The 25,842-nt window shown below is 36.9% G+C and overlaps 1 protein-coding gene across 1 annotated transcript; it reads right to left on the bottom strand.

Moving 5' to 3' along the window:
- Positions 1-1,342: 1,342 nt before the first annotated feature.
- On the bottom strand, positions 1,343-25,540 carry LOC145068284 (uncharacterized). The gene is made up of 2 exons (XM_079015234.1): positions 25,152-25,540; positions 1,343-1,793 (listed from the first exon to the last, which is right to left on the bottom strand). The coding sequence occupies exons 1-2, from the start codon at positions 25,538-25,540 to the stop codon at positions 1,343-1,345; spliced, it is 840 nt and encodes a 279-aa protein (XP_078871360.1).
- Between the last annotated feature and the right edge of the window lie 302 nt (positions 25,541-25,842).

Genomic DNA, 25,842 nt, shown 5'->3' with positions numbered 1-25,842 from the left:
TTCTCTTTCCATATAGACTTGTTTTGAGCCATGCAGCGACTCCAAATCACAAATCCAAGCCTCTAGGGCACACTTACCACGTAAAGTTGCAAAGTTTACGTGCATGCGTGGCTATAAAGCCTCCAAATGTCTATTTTAAGTTCTTAATGGAGCTTCTAGTCCAAGAGGGACTCCAACCACAACCAATACATCAACTTTATCACTCAATCATCCAAGGAGGGTCCAAATCTGAAGTTACAACTTCAGATCTAGCCCATAGGAGGGAACCTGTGATCACAGGTTTGACTGTTTTTGACCGTTGGGCACATTTTCCAATGCAAGGTAACTGATAGATTATAATAAACGGATACATGCGATCGCTAGGGGGAAACATGCTATCGCAGGTTTTGAAAAACATCCTCAAATTGATTTTTTTTCTTTCAAAAGTAAGCCGGGAACAAAAACGTGATACATGCGATCACAAGGGCTATACCTGCGATCGTAGGTTTGCTTTTTTGTAAAAAACGACCCAAAAAATCCTCGACCTCGTGCTGCGACCCTAATCCGTATAACCTGCGATCGTAAACACTAGACTCGCGGTCGCAGGTTCCACAAAAACCTTATTTTTCGACTTTTTACAAAATCTCTCTGTTCCTTTTTATTTTAAAAGCACGATTCAATTAAAAGAAACGACCTAAGTAGCTAAAAACACACAAAAATTAAAAAGAAGTTTCAAAAACAAAAACCAAAGCAAACGCCCGAGTTGCCTCCCAGAAAGCTGCCCGTTTTTATTGTCGTTGGCTCGACATTGTTACTTAGTTTCCTCAATTGCGGTAAGTCGGGACCTTGACTACCTATACTTCTTCATTTGTAACATGAAACCCCTCGTAAAATGGTTTGAGATGGTGACCATTTACCTTAAAAATCTTTCCTGTTTGTTCACTCTTAATTTCTATAGCACCATGATCAGACACGTTATTAACAACAAATGGTCCCACCCAACGATACCTCAATTTACCGGAAATAAGTTTGAATGAGAGTGATATAAGAGTACCTTTTGATCGGTAGTGAATACCTGTCGCGAGATCATCTTATCGTGAAACGCTTTCGTATTCTCTTTATAGATTGCCTCGTTCTCGTAAGCTTCATTCCTGATTTCTTCTAACTCTTGAATATCCAAACTTCTTTTCTTCCCAGCTTCATCCATGCTCATATTCAACTTTTTGATAGCCCAATATGCTCGATGCTCCAATTCAACCGGTAATCAATAAGGTTTGCCAAAAACAATTGTATATGGTGACATACCAATAGAAGTTTTGTATGCTGTCCGATGAGCCCATAACGAATCATCGAATTGAATACTCTAATCTTTCTTGACCGGATCGATGATTTTCTCTTTAATGCCCTTGATCTGTGTGTTTGAAGCTTCAGCCTGCCCATTGGTTTGTGGGTGATATGATGTGGATACCCGATGTGTGACACCATATTTCTTGAGGATTGCTTCGAGGGTGCGATTGCAGAAATGTGTGCCCCGATCACTAATAATAGCATTTGGTGTCCCAAACCTTGCAAATATATTGGTCTTGACAAAATCAACCACAACCTTGGCATCGTCTGTTCGTGTAGCTTTTGCCTCGACCCATTTGGATACATAATCCACAGCAAGTAAGATGTATACAAACCCAAAAGTAGGAGGAAACGGACCCATGAAATCTATACCACAGACGTCAGAAATTTCACATACCAAGATCGGAGTAAGTGGCATTTGATTACGAGATCTCAAAGACGCAGTCATTTGACATCTTTCACAGGTTCTGCAAAATAGAAAAGATTCACGAAAAATATGAGGCCAATAAAAGACCGATGTCCAAGACCTTGCGTGCAGTACATTGTGGACCATAATGCCCTCCACAAGCTTCTGAATGGCATAAATTGATGGGTTTTAGACATAAGACATCCTATGTGCTCATACAAACCCTAATGCTTGGATCTAGGTTTCTCTATTGTACATGCAAGTTATCCAAGACTATAAACCCTAATTTTAGCATTTAAGTAATCATATTAACATGAGAATAGGTTTATAATGTTACCTTGATTGTTATGTAGCAATAACAATCCCAAATCTCCTTGTATTGACTTTGGAAGGCTTACAGTCACAAGTGTCACTCCTCTAATGGTTCACAAACACCATAAGCAAGAGGATGAAGAGGAGAGAGGATGGAGGCTACCAAAACTCGTGTGAAACCCTAGCAAGAAGCTTAGCCACGTTTTTGGTCCTTAAGGGATCTATATATAGTTAGGCTATTAGGGTTATCTAACAAGGAAACCATAATTTGGTTACTTAAGCCCTAATCAACCCATGGAGCACTTTCCTTAAGCCCTTGGACAATTTCATATGGGCTTCCCCCATAGAATTCGTCCACCTTATAATATAAGGCAAAACTAATTACCAATTAATTCTTGACTAATATTAATTAAACAATATGATTTCTCCTTTAATATATTATTCCCATAATATATTAATAAATCATATTTAATCCTTTCTCTCCATAATTCATCCTATCAAGTTGCTTTGGTGAAGGCAACCCAAAAGGACCATGCACCATCGGGTCAAGTACATACCAAAATAGTTATGGACTTAGACACTAATCCAATAGTCTCCCACTTGGATAAGTCTAATAACTATTAAGCGTATGACTTCAGATCCTGATCTGCAATTGTAGCTTTCCAAAGCTGTGACAACCCGAAATTTCCATTTGTACGAAATTTCCATTCAGTTTCAGTGATTTTCAAGCTTTTCCGAACAAGTTTGTGTACATTAGGGTTTATGTTTTAGATGATATCAGGAGAGTGGATACTCCTGGTTTTGTGAAATTTGGGCATTTCAAGTTTCATAATGTTACAGTCCAACATCAGGAATAAAAATATTTTCTGCCAAAATATTCCAGGACTATAAATAGTTTTCTGAATTAAATTAATTCATTATTCACAATTCCAAATAGAGAGAAGCCATATTCTCTCTGACGGATCTTCGGGTTTTCATCCCATATTGTGAGTCTACTTTACTAAATGTGTTTCAATACTTCTTAGGTGCTTATTAACATAAATTACACGTTTAGATTACAAGATCCGGGAGTTTACCGCCCAAGAACGTTCTTGGGGAGTAAACTCCAAAATGGAACATAAAGGCTTCCTAGTCCCGATTCCTTGTTAGACAACTTGTTTAGGGGTTAGGGTATAATCTTTATAGGCCAAAAAGCATCCAAGAAACACAAGTCATTGGAGTTTACAGCCAAGGAACTTCCTTGGGCCGTAAACCCCTTTTAAAGGGGCATAAGTGCCCTAAACTTCCCCCTAATGCTTAAGGACTTTACCCACTAATACTTGTGCTTATTTAGAACATCAAAAACCCATCAAAATCACAAGTTTGTAGGAGTTTACGGCCAAGGACCCCTCTTGGGCCGTAAACCCCTTTTTGTAGGGTAAAAATCATTCCAAGCACACCTTAAGCCTTAAGACAATTTACCTTGAATACTTGGGACTAGAATGGAGAGTAGAACACATAAAAATCACTCCTTGAAAGGAGTTTACGGCCAAGGAACATATCTTGGGCCGTAAACTCCAAGTGAAGGCACAAAAGTGTGCCTCTTGTCCCCATTAGCCTTAGATAAATTCATGGAAGCCATCCTTGATGTTTAAGGGCCTCAAAACAATTAAAAGCCACCACCCCATAGGAGTTTACGGCCGTAAACTCTAGGGTGAATGGACTTTAGGCCGTAAACTCCACAATGGAGTATTCTAGAGCCTTAAACTACTTCATGTGTTATTCCAACAAAGCTAGGAGTGTTCTAGAAGCAAGATAGCACCACAAAACACCCAAAACCACCATTTGAGGAGTTCACGGCCATAAACCCATGAGTTTACGGCCGTAAACTCCAAGGTGTGGGGTTGTTGGATGGTGAACTCCTATACAAGGCCATTTGATGTTTCAAACCCTTTTGCCTTGTCCCGTAGCAACTTAGATGCAACCATTTGAACCTTAAACACTCATAAAAGTGTTTACATGTTTTCTAAGTGTCTTAACTTATTTATTGAAGTTATTATTTGTCTAATTAGTTATATATATGCTTATTATATGATAACTAGGCTCGTGCGTGTAAACCAGTCTCCGTTTGCCACCTAGCACGGTATCCGACACTGCAATTCAAACGACTCACCACAATTGAGTTCATACCCCTTGAATCAACCTTTGAGAAGATTTTAAATGTTTTAAGCACTTTATGGGGGGGATACAAGTCAAATACTTATAGTTATTGTTGCAATCACATGTGATTGCATTTAATCACATGTGATTAATAACTAGGAAAACAACGATTTTTACCACTGTTCAAACTGTTTATCAAACTGCTTTACTTTGAAATGTTTTACAAACTGTTTTACTATCCAAACTTACTTATAGATTGTGATTCAAACAAATGCTTCTTATACTTAAATGATTTTATCAACTTATGCCTTCAAATTGTTTTATAGATCGACATCAAGTCGATCTCTTCTGGAAATTATATTTATGCTTCAAATGTTTTAGGAAAACTTATTTATGCTTTTATATATTCAATTGCATGCCCATATATGTATAGATGTATAAATAATGTTTAAAGGACTTAGGAAAGCCATCCGCCCTATTTCCTTTTCGCGCCTTGAGATGTGGTCTGGTGGGATTTCGGGTGACCATCCGAAGGTCGTTTCAATATTACTTATATATCATATATACATATATAGACATAAAAGTACTTCCATATTCATACTTATCAGTACATCATTAGTTAGTTACCATCGGGGTAACACAGGACAAGTACATATACAGATATACTAGAAACAATACATATACAGATATACTAGAAACAATACATGTACAGATATACTAGAAACAATACATATACAGATATACTAGAAACAATACATATACAGATATACTAGAAACAATACATATACAGATATACTAGAAACAATACATATACAGATATACTAAAAACAATACATATACATATATACTAGAAACAATACATATACAGATATACTAGAAACAATACATATACAGATATACTAGAAACAATACATATACAGCTATACTAGAAACAAGTACATATACAGTCATACTAGAACGAGAAACGATACATATACATAAATACGTTGATAATCGTGATCCACTGTGTCGGAGCATGCCTTAAATGTCATGGCCCGAGTTGTAGCCAGAATTCTCTTGGAGGGAGAGCGTGAGTTTGCGTATAGATCTATACTGGATTGACTATCCTACACCTTGCTGCTAGCTACAGCCGGACCTGCAGGTCTGCGGGTGCCAAACGTCATTTCTTTTATTACGACCATTCATTATGTCGTTGTTACCAGTCGATAGCATGGTGCAATTTATCACGATATACCTTAATATAAATCCGGTTTAAGGTAGTAGTATTTAGTACAAGAGTAGTCTTATTATACAAAGCTACAGTACTACAATGATTTACCCATTACATATTTTAGTGATAATCTCACTTAAGCATTAATGTACAAACTATATTTTATCAAATGATAGTTATACTTGGGAAATCACACACTTTTACAACAGACAGATTTACAAAACAGTTTAGCCTTGGTAGAAGGTTACTTTTATAGAAAATATAGGATTTTCTGAGAGATTCAAATTTTTACAAACACTTTTAAACATTTGCTTACATTTTTACAGACTTATACATTGAGAAAGGTTCAAACATTTTTACAAGAAACATTGACACTAAAATACTTATGAACTCACCAGCTTAATGCTGATAAACTCTTTCAAAATAACTTGTATTCTCAGGTCATCAGTAGACAGGTACCGAGGCCAGCTTTTGAGAAGATGGAGTGCATTCAAGACTCATCTCATATTATTTTGTGTTACATTATTTTGGTGTCTATAACTGTACAGAACACACTTGTATTAAAATTATATATTTAATGGAATGGATGATGTTGTTTGCTTATTTACATTTACTGTGTTGTGATACTATACATGACGTCCTCCGCCCCAGAACGTTTCCGCCGTTCTTGGTTTTGGGGTGTGACAAAAGCCGCTGTCAACTCTGATCCTATCAGATACACGTGTCCTTAGATAAGGGATCATATATTCCTCCATTCTAGATATTGTATGAGATATGATTTCAAATCATTCTCTTTGTACTATATCTCGATTCCCGATTTATGACGACTGACTAATTGAACAAATCAAATTAGCCCTAGCCCGGCCAAGCATTTACATTTGTCATCACTAAATCATCAGGGGCCCAAAGATATCGCTTTTTATCCTACTTTGGATAAAAGGAACGGATAAACTTTGATACAATGCTTGCTTGCACTCACTCACCGAATCACACACAACTATATGTTTTATAACACCAAGTTACTAGTGCGTTTACATATTATCAATGTGTAACCGATTTGCAAGATACAACTCACACATCTCGGATTCAAGAATATAAATGTTATCGTCTCACACTCGTGATACAATTCATGGAGTGATCCAAGTGAGCGTGGGTTTAATCCAATGCTCAAATTCATATTCATAAGCACTCTTGAACATTGCAGCAAACATTTGCTTATGTCTAATTCTCTTTAGACAATCCACACACCAATTCATGATAGTCTTCATTCATACCTACTTCCAACATATGAATGACTGTGGCCCGTTCAAATAATTTAACTGTTCTTAACCAATTAAATTATTCTGGAAGTCAAAACATGCAAATGTGAAACACAAGAATAATACTAATCCCATATGGCCTCAAACCTTTGAGTATAAATAAAACACCTTTTATTTATCACCATATCGATTACTCATTATTTGTTGTTTCGGGTAATCAACTTCTTACTTGAATTATTACACTTGTCCCATGCTCTTATCATGCACACAATGTTTGCCTATGGTTCTTACTTTGTGAAATTGATCAAATAAACACATTTTCAATCATACTTATTTCACAACTCCAAATCCTTTTTCATAAGTGAAAGAATATCAAATTCTTGCCACTTATAGAATATGCTAGATTCTACCATTCTATGCAACTATCCTTTCGTAATGTCACTGCACCAAAGTAACAAGGACTATTGCCGATGATATTACAAAGTCTTCTATCGGAGATTGTTACAAGACAATTCCATAGACGTGATGTCTCTCACTTAAAGTACATTCCTTTGAATATCCTTTTGCATAAAAGTTTCTAATCTAGTAATAGATTTTTCATTTTAATATTCAATTCCCAATATGGAGACGCTTCCATATTTTCCATATGACAACTCATTCTTAATAGAATCTTATCTATTCGTAATGATGTCGATATGGTCCATTCCATACCATGCTTCCAACTACTCACAAGCGACTTATCGTCGTCGAACTTTGGATTGTCCTTTGATAGTTGTTTAATTATTTTAGTCAAAACCGATTCTAGTCCTTTTTCCCTCTAAATGCGCTAGACATTTGGAAAAATTTTAGAATGGTCAAACATTAAAGCATTTGCAATCGATCCTATACCCGAAGCGTATGGGACACGACGGATAATGTTTTATTTGCTATGTTCTCAAAATTCGAATTGTGAAGAGGAATGCCGCAATCATAATCGAAATTTTAAGAACACACTATGTACCTTTGACTAAATTTATTAACTTTCCACAACCTAAGCCTTTAGATTTGAAATGAAGCATAATATTCTCTCCCTTAATTATAGCTAAACAACTTTACAACCCTTACTACTTTGCAAGGTATGACTCTTGTTTTTCTATAATTAATATTGCCAACTTGCAATACTTTCCATAATAATCATATAATCATAACTTTTATGCTCCCACTATCATGATGATTACTATAAATGTGACAACCGTCAATTTTCAGTCAAGTCAAAGTCAACTAAAGTCAACAAGTCAAACCGGTCCACTCATTTTGCCGTGAGTACTAGAGTTTACGTTAAGTAACTTCTAAACAACTCTCTGTTCTAATGAGAAATCATAAATTGAAAAGTGCGTACATCTAGATCTCCTTAACCTAAAACTGTGGTACGTGGCGAGCCAAACCGATAAAACAATGTTGCATACTCATCGGGAGTATGCAAGATCCTTAAACAAGGCTTAACGGGGCATACGGACCCTGCATTGCAAAGCCGAACACTCAAAAAGGTCACCAATGAAACCTCTCTCAATCGTTTTCACTTTATCTCTCTCTATGAGAAATCTCTCCTAAATCTCTCTAAGTATGTCAAATCTCCCCCAAATCTCTCTAAGTATGTGAAATCTCTCCCAAATCTCTCTCTGAATGAGAAATCTCTCCAAGAATGTCAAATCTCTCCCAAATCTCTCTAAGTATGTGAAATCTCTCCCAAATCTCTCTTTGTATGAGAAATCTCTCCAAGTATGTGAAATCTCTCCCAAATCTCTCTAAGTATGTGAAATCTCTCCCAAATCTCTCTCTGAATGAGAAATCTCTCCAAGAATGTCAAATCTCTCCCAAATCTCTCTAAGTATATGAAATCTCTCCCAAATCTCTCTTTGTATGAGAAATCTCTCCAAGTATGTCAAATCTCTCCCAAATCTCTCTAAGTATGTGAAATCTCTCCCAAATATCTCTCTGTATGTGAAATCTCTCCAAGTATGTCAAATCTCTCCAAAATCTCTCTAAGAATATGAAATCTCTCCCAAATATCTCTTTGTATGTGAAATCTCTCCAAGAATGTCAAATCTCTCCCAAATCTCTCTGAGTATGTGGAATCTCTCTCAAATCTCTCTCGAAATCTCTCCCAACTTTCTATAATCACTCGGGGCATCCCGACCCTCGAATTTGGCGAAAACAGCCCAAAAACGGAAGTCTACACGAAAAACGGACCTTAGGAACCGAAACCCCTCTTAGGAACCGAAACCCCTCTTAGGAACCGAACCCTCCTGATGAAGAAGGCTGCTGATCCGAACCGAAGGTACTGTTCACTAACCGAACCCGAAGGTACTGTTCACTACTGTTCACTACAGTTCATTCGGTTCTGACTTCTCGCCTTCTATCTCCGAACCGAACCATCTCTTCTGAGGACCGAGGACCGAAGCTTCCCTCCTGACCTTCGCTTCTGACTTCTCTTCGGACCGAACCCTCGCCCTTCGCTTCTCGCTTCTGGCTCGCGCCTCTCGCTTCCGAATCAGCACCATCCTGACCGAACCTCGGCCTAGGGACCGAACCTCGGCCTAGGACCGAGAGGCCTCGCTGGGAAGCCTTTTTCTCCCGGTTTTCGATTAAATTCACGTTTTAAGCCCGTTTTTAATTGTTTTGACATAGGATTTTCACCAAAAACTTTATTTTAAAATATAAGACCCCTAAATTAATGATTTAATCACATTTTAAGGATAAAACTTTATCCAAAAGAGAGTAGGTAAAGTACAAAGGTAGAGTGTTGACCTTACCTTATTTTATGACACAAGCAACCCCATACCCACTCCATGATTAACCCACACTCCTCCCCACCATACCTTGTCATTTCCTTGTACTTTTTACCCCTCTCACAAGCCATCCCCACGTTCTAGGGCTGGTCACTCAACCTCTCTCCTCATTTTCTTTCAATCACTCTCATTCCACCAAAGATTCAACTCCAACTTTTTCTCTCCAACTTTTCTCTCTAATTCAAGATCTCAAGGCTGATCATCAAGTGTTCTTCCACTCTTGGTAAGTGTAATTCATCCTCCTTGTGATTTTTACACTTCATTCTACTCAAATCATTGATAGCTTATACAAACCCCATAACTATGATGCTAGATTCTCAAAAATCTTCAAGGCATCTCCAAGTGTTCTTGAGTTAAACACCTCCATTCTTCAACAATCATCTACTGAAAACACGTAAGGTGAGTTCATACCCCTACATTTTCATGTTTTATCAAGTTTTTAGGGGGGAATACAAGTTAAAACACCAAGAACATAGCTAAATTTTTCTAACAGCCTTCATCAGAAAAGTTCAACCCCATTCACGGACTGTTTTGGACAACTTAAACATCTTAGTTTTCAAAACTGTTTTAGGTGCATGTAGTTCCACTTCTTAGCTTTAAAATGACTACTTGCACATCTCCATACGATTTTTCTACAATTTATGGTGATTTTTACAAAACTGCCTATCATTTCAAACATCAATCCGGACCAGTCTGTGATTATGGACTTTTTCACATAAGTAAGAAGTCATTAAAAATTATAATAAAAATTATGAACAAACTAGACTCATTTTCCAAACTCTCAGAAGTTACAGAACTTGATTTGGACATTTTATGATTTTTCTACAATTTTTCCAATAACAGTTACAGAAAATGTTATTAACAGAAAAACACTATAAATTTCATTTCACCTTGTAACATGTTGAGCAAGGTATACATCATTATGTGATTATGTGTAGTTGCAATATATGACAATTTTGTATTCTTATATAGACATACATCAGAAAACAAATGGATTTACACCTCCACAAGTATGGTAAATATATAAATGATATTACAAGGCTATATCCATTAAAATATAAACTCTGGTAAATTATGACAAGTAAGGCTTATGCTCACTACCCACACAAATAATTGATAAACTATAATAGGTATAGTTTAGGGTTATTTATATAACAAACACATTATTAAAGGTTTTACACATACAAAAGAGATATTACCACTATGGATAATTATGATAAACTGTAATAAATATAGTTAAGCCATTATACCCCCACAAACGAACACGTTAGTTATATTCGGTATAGTTATGGAATATATATATTACAAACAAAGTGATAAACTATAATAGGTATAGTTTATGTTTCATCTACACTATGAACTTAATTACAAGTAAGGAATTCACCGTCACCACCACTTTTGATAAGCTATAATATGCATAGTTCATGTTCACTAATCACTATTACTATCCGATGAACTATGATATGTATAGGTTATATTCACCGTCACCGCCACTTTTGATAAGCTATAATATGCATAGTTCATGTTCACTAATCACTATTACTATCCGATGAACTATGATATGTATAGGTTATATTCACCGTCACCGCCACTTTTGATAAGCTATAATATGCATAGTTCATGTTCACTAATCACTATTACTATCCGATGAACTATGATATGTATAGGTTATATTCACCGTCACCGCCACTTTTGATAAGCTATAATATGCATAGTTCATGTTCACTAATCACTATTACTATCTGATGAACTATGATATGAATAGGTTATATTCACCATCACCACCACTTTTGGTAAACTATAGTATGCATAGTTTATGTTCACAGTCACTATTACTATTCCGTGCACTACACCAGGATTGGTTCCGGTTATTGGGTTTAAGTCCACATTCACTTTCGCATTGTTAGTTTTCAGCTATAATTTCTAAGTGTATATGTTAGAGTTATATAGAATCTAGTCGTGATTGGCTTAGAATTGGTGGGCCCGCCTCATCTCTTGTTCCTTGTTTGGTTGTGGACCTAGGGCAGACCCATTATATTCAACGTTTTATCTAACCTAAATCTTATATAACTTATAGACGCTGGACGATTATAGGGGAAATCTACAGGTCAATCTAGGGTTCATTAATACATCATATAGGAATATTCTGTTTACACTTAGTTAAGAAAATATTGGATTTTCTGGAAATCAACTCTATCGATTTTATAAGGAAAACGGTTTCTACTCCAAACAAAACTCTTATCAACTCACCAACTTAATTGTTGACACTCTTTCAAAACTACTTGTATTCTCAGGAAATCAGTGAAACAGGAAAACTTCAGCGCTTTGAGGATGGGACGTTAAACCGTCAGCAATTTATTTTTTTCATCATAATGTAATTGATTTTGAAACATGTAAACATATACTTGGTGTAACTTTTTCAATTATATTTATGATGGTTGTATTTACTTTGAGCACTATTATACACGTTGTTGTGATACTGTACATGAAGTCGTCCACCCCTGGACGTTTCCGCCATCCTTGGTTTGGGGGTGTGACAATAAAACATAACACTTATGCTCTTACTAGCTTCGACATGTATTCATAAACATCTTGACTTCCAAAAAAACAATACCTATTGAATTTCTTAAGTCCATGTTTCTAATACTTAATGCTTTGATAATCTTTTATCAAGGCCTCTTAAACTTATGCACCTTTGCCTTAGATAGTTCATATGTGTGTCTAAACAATTAAGACTAATTGCCAAACCTCACAATTCAAATTATGGAAAGGGATACCGTAACCATAATCGAATTTGAGAACGCAATTTTACAATCACTATATTCTTAAAATCTTTGTTAGTGAAAGCATTTCCTCACAATCATTTTCATGAAGGAGGAAATCTTATGACACTTAGATTTAAACGGTGTATGTGTTCCTATCCATGTGAATTTGTTAAAACCAAAGTTTACGACAAATTCAAACTCATATGGACTGAACTTTCTTAATCTTGATTTCTTGCCTTATGGTAGCACAGCTGCCCACCATGTCTTCCAAGTAGTTAAGCAGCTCACCCTTTCCTATCAATGTACCTTTCATTGATTAAGGTGCCTTGCCTTTTATGCGTTCAAAATGAGAACTCATAGAACTCACATGCATAATTAACTCAATTGGAACAACACAAAAATAATGTCAACACGATAGGTTGTAAACCTCAACTCGTGTGCTAGTGATGATCGATAAGGTTTATTTGATTTGTTCTTGAAACCCTTCAAGACCATTAAGACTCCCACTGACTCCTTGACATATAAGATTCTCTTGTCAATAAGCATTTCTTGACAAACAAATATTCAAGAGTTAGTGTAGCTTTTATCAAAACACTTCATAAATTGGTCCTAGTTGGTCTTGTTCTTATCCAAGACATCACAACTTTCCTCATTTGATGAATGTTATAAACCTTCTTAATACTTTTTCACTCAATGTCACAATATTAACTTTAAGACTTGTTATTGGAATGAAGTATGATTGACTTCTTGATTTTAACCATTGCTTCAATTCTTGATTCCTCTTCTTAGACAAACAATTGTACTAAGACTCACTTAGAGGATCAATTGAGATATGGTTCTTAATCATTAAGACCTATCATAAAGCATAAAAGGTACTCTCCCTTCTTCTTAGAATGGAGAAACTTTTATCTTTCTGCCTACTTGATTCTTCTTATTCGTATTGCTACTGATTTAAACTTTTCCGATCAATTCAGAATTACACTTAATCTTAAGTATAATCATATTTACTAAACCTTTAGTAAATCATGGCGAATATCTTTGTTACTCTTATGGTGGACTTGATCAATACGCAACTTTGTGTACTCGATCTCCTAGTCCTTCATTTGACACTTTGTCAACGAATTAGTCTAATTTCCAAATATGAAATTTCTCATTCATCGTGCAACCAAGTTGCATGATTCCAAGTTTCTGTCCAATTGAAACTTGTCCTTACAATTTTTCCTTACAATGAAATTCATTGAAAAACTATGCTAATACATTTTTCTTAGCAATCTTATTCTAACTCTAAGTAGCAGCTCAAGAATCCAATCTTCAAGTAATGCGATCGAAATCCATTTCTTCACGGTTAGATTCTGCTCACTTCTTCCCCTAAGCTTCCTTTCTTTTCTTCGATCCTACAAAACATCAATTGTAATCTTATCACATTATGTATTAAGAATCTAGGATAGGAGCTTAAAAGAGTTAGTCAATGGATTTTACCTAAATCAGAGCCATACGTTTTGACTCGCCCATCTCTTAGATCTCTTAGGTAAATAGGGCAGCTTCGTATCTAATGCCCTTTCTCTTGGCAATAAAAGCAAATTGACTCTTTTGGAACATGACATGGAACTACTTCAGACATTGCCTTTCTCTTATGATCAAACTTTTCGATCATAGCATGTCTTTTGTTGCCATTGTCTATATCCATAGAGGTCTTGAAGGCAGATTCACCAATCAACTTTGCTTTTCTATTGCACCAAACCATTGGTGATTCAGCAACAATAAGCATATAGGTGAGATCAATAAGAGTCACATCGCGGTTCATCATATAGTACTCTCTTACGAACTCACTATATGAGTTAGGAAGTGACTGAAGAACCCAATCAACAGCCATTTTCTCACAAACAACGGATCCCGACATTCTTAACCTATCAATGTGTGACTTCATCCCTAGGACGTGTGCACACACCAACTTTCCTTCTTTATGTTTACTTGCCAAAAGGGCTTGAGTGATCTTGAACTTTTCAAGCCTTTGAACTTGTGGGTTAGCGAGAATAATTGGAGGAGGTGGAGGAAGTGAAGCATGATCTCTTGTTTCTTGATCGAATCGTGGAATATCATCTTCATGTGGAATGTTTGTTCCATGGGATTTAGGAAGACCATAGTTGTCGAACTTTGACATCTACAAAACGGGAGAAAAACGAATTCAAGTTAGTTGATAGATTGAGTCCTTATCAAATCACCCAAATGAAATACTAAGGCTAGGACCCAACACACTATTCTACAACTCGGGAGAGGGATGTCGTAACCCTAATTACAGAATATTTGAAGGTAAGTGAATGACGATTCACTAATTTCCACCATGAAAAACGAAAAAGAAATTTAAGTTTTAAATCTATGAAAACTCCTAGATCCTTTGAGATTCATTGAACTTTCAATGGCATGTTTAAATCTCGATATTCCCCTCTTGTTTGTGACTGGGATGCCGAGGATCACAAAGCGGGTGTGAATAACCATGCAAACTACATGGTGCCCCCACATGTTACAGTCACCTATTCGATGTGCCGGTAAACCACACATGCTCCACCGAACTATGACAAACATTGAGTCACTCTTTGCTACCTTTGCTTGGAACCATTTAGTGTGCCGGTAAACCACACACGCTCCACTAACGTCTTCGCAAGGGCACAAAGTGTAATTTCATGGAATTGCATCAATTCACCTTTGCCTAAGTAACTAAGATTGGGAATTTTATGAAAACATTTAGTTACTTTTATACTTCATTATACTTATAATGGAAGGTTTCGTCCTATCCTACCCGTTCGGCTAACGACCCTCCACTAGTCAAGAGTGCGGTGGGTAAGAGTGGATACCCATTCAATCGCCATTTTATAGGCAATTTCCTTAAACACCCCTTATAGACCAGCTTCGTGAATGAGGCCTACTAACGGTAAGACTAACTTTTACTCATACATATATATAATGTTAGACTTTTAATGTTATATATATAGTATAGGGTGTATTTTACACTTTTAGAATACTAGGTGGTCTAATTTAACACTTATACTTTTAATTCAATTAAATTGTAAACCTAAACTTTATGGATTTATTCAACCTCTTTTAATTATACACCTTAATTAAACTTTTAATCAACTTTTAAATTCCAAAACTTGAGGGCAAGTTTTGAAACATTTCAAAACATTAGGGTTTAGAATTTAAATATACATCAAAAATTAAACTATTAATCAAAAGTTAAATTCCAAAACTTGAGGGCTCGTTTTGAAACCTTTTCAAAACATTAGGGTTTTAACTATTTAAATTTCAAAACAAAAAAACTTTTGGGTTCAAATTTAAACTATAAAACCTAAGGGGAAAATATGAAACATTTCATAACATAAGGATCAAATAACAAATAATCTAAATTAACAATTAATCACATAATTATCCATATTTGATTTATTTAATGATTTCTTGCAAAACAATTTACCAATTTAATCAAAATAATTAATCAATTATCACATAAGGAAACAAATATTTTATTAATTGATAAATATCTTCAATTAGATCAAGAATATACTCATATATATAAAAAAAATGGATCTATATTGATCTAATGTGATAAGGCAACTTTCCATAAGCAAAAAACAGCAAGAAATCGCGAAGATATCCCCATCTGACGAGTTGACTCGTCGAGTCAAGCTTGGACTCGTCGAGTCTGCATGGACTCGGCGAGTCCAGCCTCCAGAAACCAAAAAATCGAATTTTTAAACATATCAAACATCAATACAATAGAAACCAGTCAAGGTTCTGATACCACTGATGGGTTTTAGACATAAGACATCCTATGTGCTCATACAAACCCTAATGCTTGGATCTAGGTTTCTCTATTGTACATGCAAGTTATCCAAGACTATAAACCCTAATTCTAGTATTTAAGTAATCATATTAACATGAGAATAGGTTTATAATGTTACCTTGATTGTTATGTAGCAATAACAATCCCAAATCTCCTTGTATTGACTTTGGAAGGCTTAGAGTCACAGGTGTCACTCCTCTAATGGTTCACAAACACCGTAAGCAAGAGGATGAAGAGGAGAGAGGATGGAGGGTACCAAAACTCGTGTGAAACCCTAGCAAGAAGCTTAGCCACGTTTTTGGTCCTTAAGGGATCTATATATAATTAGGCTATTAGGGTTATCTAATAAGGAAACCCTAATTATGTTACTTAAGCCCTAAGCAACCCATGGAGCCCTTTTGTTAAGGCCTTGGACGATTTCATATGGGCTTCCCCCATAGAATTTGTCCACCTTATAATATAAGGCAATCCATGGCCCAAATTGCAATTATCTTATAATTACAATTCCAGTCCCTTAAGTTTAATTAATCTCTTTTAGTCACAAAACTAATTACCAATTAATTCTTGACTAATATTAATTAAACAATATGATTTCTCCTTTAATATATTATTCCCATAATATATTAATAAATCATATTTAATCCTTTCTCTCCATAATTCATCCTATCAAGTTGCTTTGGTGAAGGCAACCCAAAAGGACCATGCACCATCGGGTCAACTACATACCAAAATAGTTATGGACTTAGACACTAATGCAACATAAATTCAGGATTGACTTGACTTCATCTTGACGTACACATCTTCTAATCACTTGATCATCACAGTGTTTCCTTAGATACGATTCGTCCCAAACATATCTTTTCGCCTCCTTCTTTATTTTATCTTTCTGGGCCCGAGTAAGATCTGAAGGGAGTTCTCTGGAGAGCAAGTATTTCACAATATCAGCAAACCAAGGAGGGTTCTGAACAGCGAATAGATGCTCGTCAGGAAATGTTTCGCGGATTGGTGTCGGATCTTCAGGTGGGGTGAGCCGGCTCAATTGATCAACTACTAAATTTTATCTCCCACTTTTATCCCTAATCTCTATATCAAATTCCTATAGCAGCAAAATGTTGGATAAGGTGTCTAAGTCCATAACTATTTATGGTCAGTACTTGACCCGACCCAGCATGGTCCATTTGGGTTGCATGGCACCATGCAATTGGATAGACTAAATGAGAGGAATAACACTTGGAGATTATTAATATATTATAAGTTCTAATATATTAATAATATCATTTGATTAGTTTGATCAAAGGATTAATTTGGAATTAATTAAGTGATCAAAAGATAACTAATTAAATATATGGGTTGATTATGTAAATCATTCATATCTTGTATAGTGGGCTAAGAGGCTCCATGGATTATCAAGTTGGGTTCTACCCATAGGATGCTCCATGGGAGTTACAAACCCATGGGTCATGGAAATGAAGAGTCATGAAACATTAGGGTTTACATGGTGTAACCCTAGATGTGTCAACACTATATAAGGATCCCATTCTCCACCAAAATCGGCTACACATAAGAAACTAGAGGGCTAGGCCAATTTCAAGTAGTGTGTATTCTCTCAAAAGTCTTTCCAAGAGCATTTGGTGTTGTGTGAAGCATTTGAGGCATCACACTTGGGGTGCTAGGCTCACAAGGTTTCTAGGAACATAGCAACCACAAGGTAAGTTATTCTATCTTTCATTCAAGTTACAAATTGTTCCCAATGTATGCTAGATAGAAATATAACCTTGGAATTCAACTTTGCATGATAATTAGACAAACATAGATCCAAGGTTATTAGGGTTGCATGTACACTTAGGAAGTGTTAGAATTCTCAAAACCCATCAGTGGTATCAGAGCCTAGGCTTGTTTGTTTGTTATTTGTGCTTAAAAGTTGAAAAAAGTCGAAAAACTAGCTGTCTGCCTGATGAACTCGCCGAGTCCATGGCGAGACTCGCCGAGTCCATGGGGAGACTCGCCGAGTTCACTGGTATCTTCAACCTACACGCCGAGTAGGTTCATGCACTCGGCGAGTAGGAGCCACAGAGTGCAGATTTTCGACTTTAGTTGCTGGAAATGGACTAGAAACATTACCCTAAACTGTTTTGGTACTTGAAAACTTGTTTTAGATGGTGTAATGTCTTTGCTATTCCATTTACAACAACTAGTTATCAAAATTACAAAGTTTTAAGTGTAGTTTTGATTCATGAAAGTGTTCATGTTCATAATATTCATGTTCATATTCTTGATCTTATGATGTTTAGATGATCATAGGAATTATTTGTAACCTATGTGGTAGTTTAATTCTTGATCATAATGTGTTTTAATGGAGTCCATAACTTGTCCTCAAGTTATGGAAAACCAAAAGTCACTTGAGTTAAAAACCATTAAAAGAACACAAGAGTTAGAAAAATGAAGAGTCTTCATTTTATTACTCTAATAAACTCATAAGTTACAAGAAATGAAAAGTTTTGGAAGTTTACAAAACTTGCCCTCAAGTTTTGGAACAAGTAAAGTCATGTTAAAAACTTTAGTTCCAACCCTTAGAATTTTAAAAGTTAAAATTCAACCCTTATACTTATATTATTATGATGTAATAATTATATATATATATATATATATATATATATATATATATATACATATATATATATATATATATATATATATATATATATATGTATAAGAAGAAAGTCGTCTTACCGCTAGTACGCCTCATTCACAAAGCCGGTTTATAAGGTGGGTATAAGGTTGTTGCCTATAAAATGGCGACTTAATGGGTGTCCACTCTCACCCACTGCTTGCTTGACCGGTGGAGGGTCGTTAGCCGAACGGGTAAGACAAGGACTTATAAATTCTCATTATAAGTATGATGAATATTATAAAGTAACTAAATGTTTTATTAAATTCCCAATCTTAGTTACTTTAGGAAAAATGTGAATAAGGTGCTAATCCATGAAATTACACTTTACACTTTGTTTAAATCGTTGGTGGAGCGTGTGTGGTTAACCGCCACACTAACTTGGACTTAACAAGGTAGGTAAAGGGTGACTTAAGGTTTATTATAGTATCGATGGAGCGTGTGTGGTTTACCGGCACATCGATTGAGTGATAAATTTTAAGGGTACCAAGTGATTTGCATGGTTACTTCACACCTCGTTTTGTGATCCTCGGTATCCCGGTCACAAAACTTGGAGGGCACACTTGAGATTGAAACATGCCTTTGAAAAGGTCATTGAATCTGAAAGAATCTAGGAATTTCTAAGAACCAATCAAAAACCTAATATTTAATATTTCGGTTTTCGTGGTGGAAATTGGTGAATCGTCATTCACCTACCTTTCAAATATGTTATAGCTTGGATTACGGCATACCTCTTCTAAGTTATAATATATTGTGATTGGGTCCTAGCCTTAATATTACATTTGGGTGTTTTATTAAGGATTCTCTTAATATCTAAACTAATCTTGTCCTGTTCTTTCAGATGTCTTCAAACAATGCTGCTTCTGGCTTTCAGATGTCTTCAAAAAATGTTGCTTCTGGCTCTAACCCTAATGGCTCCTTTACCCTTATTAACTTGTGTGGGAAAGTCACTTTTAATGGATCCAACTTCAATGAGTGGATCAGAAACATCAGGATGATTACCCGCTACCAAGACAAAGAATATGTCCTTGACAAGGAGCTTAAGGAGATTGATGAGACCACTGCAACTCCTCAAGAGATCGCTGACTTCCAGGCACATGAAAGGGATGCTACGAAGTGGCATGCATCATGATGGCCACGATGACAACAGAACTCCAAAAGTCTTATGAGGATTTCTACCCTTACGAAATGCACCAAGATCTGATGGAAAGATACCATCAAAGTGCACGACAAGAGAGGTATGAAATCATCTGCTCCATGATAACAACCATGATGAAGGACGGGGAAGCCGTCACGAGCCACATGCAGAAACGGAAAAGGTATGTGGATCGATTGCTGAAGCTTAATGTGAACTTCCCTGAGGTGCTTGCAATAGATATCATTTTGCACTCCTTACCATCGTGCTATGATCAATTCCGCATGACATATCACATGAATAAGGAAGAGGTCACACTCAGCAAACTTCAGGGACTTCTCAAGACCGCAGAAACAAGTCTTAAGGGGAAGTCGGTTGTTAACACTCCTACTCCAAACTCTACTCTGATTTTGGCAATCGGGAAAAGTCGAGGGAAGAAGAGAAAGAGCTCTTCTAAGGGTACCAAGGCTCGGACCCTTGATGGCTCTTCTTCAAGTGGAACCAAGAAAGGTTTCGTCACTCCTTGTTCTGACACAAAAGAGGCTGAATGCTTCTATTGCCATGAAAAATCACATTGGAAGCGGAACTGCCCAAAATACCAGCAAGATGTGAAGGATGGGAAAGTTAAACCCAACCATGCAGTTATTTACACTATCATTTCTAATAACTCACCCCGTTCTAAATATTGGGTCCTTGATACCGGTTGTGGTATTCATATTTGTTGTGACTTGCAGGGACTAAGAAGAAGTGAGAATGTGGAGCAAGGAAGAATAAAATTAATCATGGGGAATAGGAAAGCTTTACCTGTCACCAAGATTGGAGTTTATACTTTATCGCTAAGTAGTGGGTTTAGTTTAGATTTGAATAAGTGTTGTTATTCGCCAGAAATGGCAAGAAATATTCTTTCCTTTCATGCATTGTATAAACAAGGTTTCACCTTTTCGTTTGATAATGAAGCTGGTTCGATTAATGCTTTCTTTAATAATGTTCTTTATTTCAAAGCATTACCTTGTGATGGCGTGTATGAAACAGTATCTGTGGTTGATAACTTAGGAAATAATGTATTGTGTATTGATTCTGTTAATAATAATAACTTGGATAAAGCGTCATTATGGCATTGTCGTCTTGGACATATAAGCAAGAAACGCATAGGCCAACTCCAAAAGGATGGAGTCTTGGAGTCATTTGACCTAAAGTCAGATGATAGTTGCGAATCATGCTTACTTGGAAAAATGACAAAGTCACCCTTCACAGGCTCGTGTGAAAGGGGTGAAGGTTTGTTGAACCTTGTACACACGGATGTGTGTGGACCATTCAAACATGCCACAAGGGATGCTAATCGTTATTATTTGACTTTTACTGATGATTACAGTAGATATGGATATGTCTACTTGATCAAGCATAAGTCAGAGCCTTTCGAAAGGTTTAAGGAATTTAAACAGGAAGTCGAGAATCAATTGGGCAGGAACATTAAGATGCTCCGATCCGATCGTGGTGGTGAGTATCTTAGTTCAGAGTTCCTTGACTATCTAAGGGAATGTGGGATAGTCTCACAATTGACACCTCCCAGGACACCACAGCTGAATGGTGTGGATGAGATGCGTAATCGAACCTTGTTGGATATGGTTCGTTCCATGATGAGTCGAGCTTCGCTACCAATCTCATTATGGGGGTATGCCTTAGAGACTGCCGCCCATATCCTTAATGTAGTCCCTACAAAGAAAGTTGCCAAAACTCCTCACGAGTTGTGGACTAGTAAAGTACCCAAACTAGACCACATCAAGATTTGGGGTTGCGAGGCTTTCGTGAGACACGAGACTCATGAAAAGCTCGAACCCCGAAGCGAGAGGTGTATTTTCATCGGCTACCCACAACAATCCTTTGGTTACCTCTTCTACAGACCTAGTAAAAATGTGGTCTTTATAGCTAGGAGGGCTTTCTTTAGAGAGAGAGAGAGTTCATAAGCCAAGGAAACAGTGGGAGGCAAGTTGATCTTGAAGAAATTCAAGAGTCAAGCGGTGAAGGAACTTCAAACTCTAGCACTCAACTTGAGGAGGAAACTCCTATTGAGCCAATTGACAAGTCTGTACCTCTGAGGCGTTCCACAAGGGTTAGGAATGCTCCTGAGCATTACTATGGATTCCATATTACTGCAGAAGGAGATACACTTATCAGTGACGAGACACTGATAGGTCTGGATGAACCTAACAGTTACGCGGAAGCCATGGTAGGCCCTGAGTCAGCCAAGTGGAAAGAGGCAATGGACAGCGAAATACAGTCCATGTATGACAATCAAGTTTGGAACTTGGTTGAGAATGTACCAGGTCGTAAGACAGTAGGGTGCAAATGGGTCTTCAAGAAGAAGACCGACATGGATGGTAATGTACACACTTATAAGGCTAGACTGGTTGCAAAGGGCTTCTCTCAAATTCTTGGAGTGGACTATGATGAGACCTTTTCTCCAGTAGCCAAGATTAAGTCTATTCGGGTTCTGTTAGCCATAGCTACATTTCATGACTATGAAATATGGCAAATGGATGTCAAAACCGCTTTCCTTAAGGAAAGTTGGCTGAAGATGTTTACATGAGTCAGCCAGAGGGTTTTGTCAGCAACGAGTACCCTAATAGAGTGTGTAAGCTTGAGAAATCCATTTATGGATTGAAGAAAGCACCTCGCAGATGGAATCTTTGCTTTGATGAAAAGGTCAAGGAATTTGGCTTTTCTAGGAGTGAAGATGAGTCTTGCGTGTATGTCCAGGCTAGTGGGAGTATAGTTAGCTTTTTGGTATGGTATGTGGATGACATACTATTCATAAGAAATGACATCCAAACTCTGTAGGAAGTTAAGTCCTGGCTTGGGACGTGTTTCTCTATGAAGGACCTAGGAGAAGCTGCCTATATTCTAGGGATAAGGATCTTGAGAGATCGGAGTAAAAGACAAATTGGACTTAGTCAGAGTACCTACTTGGATAAGGTGCTGAAGAGATTCAGCATGCAGGACTCCAAGAAAGGAGAGTTACCCATCCAGAGTAACGCCAGACTGAGTAAGACACAAAGCCCTAGCACTGAGGCTGAGATAGCAGAAATGAGTCGAATACCTTATGCTTCGACTGTAGGATCGATCATGTATGGTATGACGTGTACTCGACCTGATGTAGGGTATAGTGATGCTAGCTTCCAGACTGATAGGGATAATTTCTGCTCTCAGTCGGGCTGGGTCTTTACGCTAAACGAAGGAGCAATTTCTTGGAAGAGTTCCAAGCAAGAGACAGTAACTGATTCAACTTGTGAATCAGAGTATATTGCAGCTAGCGAGGCGGCAAAGGAGGCGATATGGCTGAACAACTTCATTGGAGACCTTCGAGTTGTACCAGCTATTAAAGAGCCAATGGAAATTTTCTGTGATAGTGAAAGCACTGTTGCCTTAGCCAAGGAACCAAGGGTCACGGGTGATCCAGACACATCGACAGAAAATACCATTTTATCAAACATCGAATAGAAGAAGGACTCCTCGTGGCAAAGAGGGTATCATCGGATGACAACCCAACAGATCCCCTCACGAAGGGACTGACTCGAGTTAAGCATCTCCAGCATGCTCGGAGCATAGGTCCGAAGGATGATATTAGATTTAGTAATTAGATAACCTCGAAATTTGTAAAGTGTAATTGACATTAGATGGTGAATAAAAGGTGTTTTATTTATGAGTAAAGTGTTGCTATCTCTTGTCGATTGTTTACTATATTTCTTTTGCATGTTTTGACTTCCAGAATAATTTTCTTTAGTATAACATATTATTCAAACCTCCACTGTCGGTCATATGTCGGAAGTAGGTATGAATCAAGACTGTCATGATTGGTTGCAGAGGTCTAAGGTGTTGGACAAGGCTACAACAATCATGAGTTCTCATAAGTTCTGAGCATTGGACTCAACCCACGCTCACTGGAATCACTTCATGAAATTCTATCTCGAGTGATCGTGAGACGGTAATATCATATAAGTCTTCAAACCTAGAGATATGATTTGTTACTTACAAGTTGGTTATGCGTTGATTGTACGAAAAGGCATTGGTAACTCGATGTTATAAAACGTGTTTTTGTGTATAATTCAATGAGTGGTAGAACAAACATATGAGTCGAAGTTTATCTGTTCCTTCTTGGATTAGAAGTTGATATCTGGGCCCCTCGATGATTTTGTTTTGACCTATGTACCGGGCCCGGTCAGAACTCAATTGATGTGTTCAATTAAGTTCTTTGTCAAACAAATCAGAAACCGGGAAACAAAGTGCTGGACAATAAGTAAGACATTGTTCCATGTATTTGTCCGGCTGATATCTAGAACAGAGGATTATATGATCACTTATCTTAAATGGCGTATCAACATCTTCTCAGTTCTGAGAGACCTTGAAAGAGCTACGATTGTCGGTCGGTTCCTGAAGTACTGGAGTTATAGTTATTAGACTTATCCGAGTGGGAGACTGTTGGATAAGGTGTCTAAGTCCATAACTATTTCTGGTCAGTACTTGACCCGACCCGGCATGGTCCATTTGGGTTGCATGGCACCATGCAATTGGATAGACTAAATGAGAGGAATAACACTTGGAGATTATTAATATATTGTAAGTTCTAATATATTAATAATATCATTTGATTAGTTTGATCAAAGGATTAATTTGGAATTAATTAAGTGATCAAAAGATAACTAATTAAATATATGGGTTGATTATGTAAATCATTCATATCTTGTATAGTGGGCTAAGAGGCTCCATGGATTGTCAAGTTGGGTTCTACCCATAGGATGCTCCATGGATGCTCCATGGGAGTTACAAACCCATGGGTCATGGAAATGAAGAGTCATGACACATTAGGGTTTACATGGTGTAACCCTAGATGTGTCAACACTATATAAGGATCCCATTCTCCACCAAAATCGGCTACACATAAGAAACTAGAGGGCTAGGCCGATTTCTAGTAGTGTGTATTCTCTCAAAAGTGTTTCCAAGAGCATTTGGTGTTGTGTGAAGCATTTGTGGCATCACACTTGGGGTGCTAGGCTCACAAGGTTTCTAGGAACATAGCAACAACAAGGTAAGTTATTCTATCTTTCATTCAAGTTAGAAATTGCTCCCCATGAATGCTAGATAGGAATATAACCTTGGAATTCAACTTTGCATGATAATTAGACAAACATAGATCCAAGGTTATTAGAGTTTCATGTACACTTAGGAAGTGTTAGAATGCTCAAAACCCATCACAAAATCAATCTAATCAACCTTGGCTTTGAGTCCTTTTTGGCAAGAAGGTACCAAATGGCTGCATGATCTGAAAAGATTATGACTTTTGTGCCCAACAAATACTGTCTGAATTTTTGTAATGCAAAAACAATTGACAGCAACTCTTTTTTAGTGGTGGAGTAATTTGCTTGAGTGTTGTCCAAAGTATTTGATGTATAATATATAACGTGGGGGACCCAGTGTTTTCTTTGTCCTAGAACAACTCCAACAGCAGTCTTACTGGCGTCACACATTATCTCGAATGGCAAACTCCAATCTGGGGGCTGAATGATGGGGGCAGAAGTAAGAAGATGTTTCAGCACATTAAAATCCCTTTTGCAATCTTCATTGAAGTCAAATTCAACGTCTTTTTGCAATAACTGACACATGGGAACGGATATCTTTGATAAATCTTTTATAAACCTCCTATAAAACCATGCATGGACAAGAAAGGAACGCACATTCTGAATATTCTTCGGGCAGCGTAAGCTCTTTATGTTGGAATAGTGTCTAAGGCTGCAACTATATTAGGCAAGTATTTAACCCGGTTGTGCATGGTCCTTTTGGGTTGCCTTCACCATAGCAACTTGATAGGATGATTTATTAAGAGAGAGTAAATATTATTAATATATTATGAGAATAATATAAAGAATAATATATTGTTATTTAATTAATATAAGTCATAGAATTA

The sequence above is a fragment of the Lactuca serriola genome, chromosome 8 (genome assembly GCF_051521515.1).
Source record: "Lactuca serriola cultivar US96UC23 chromosome 8, Lser_US96UC23_V15, whole genome shotgun sequence".
In the NCBI taxonomy this organism is placed as follows: domain Eukaryota; kingdom Viridiplantae; phylum Streptophyta; class Magnoliopsida; order Asterales; family Asteraceae; genus Lactuca; species Lactuca serriola.
The sequence above is the reverse complement of the archived record's forward strand: the minus strand, read 5'-3'. Positions and strand labels throughout refer to the sequence as shown.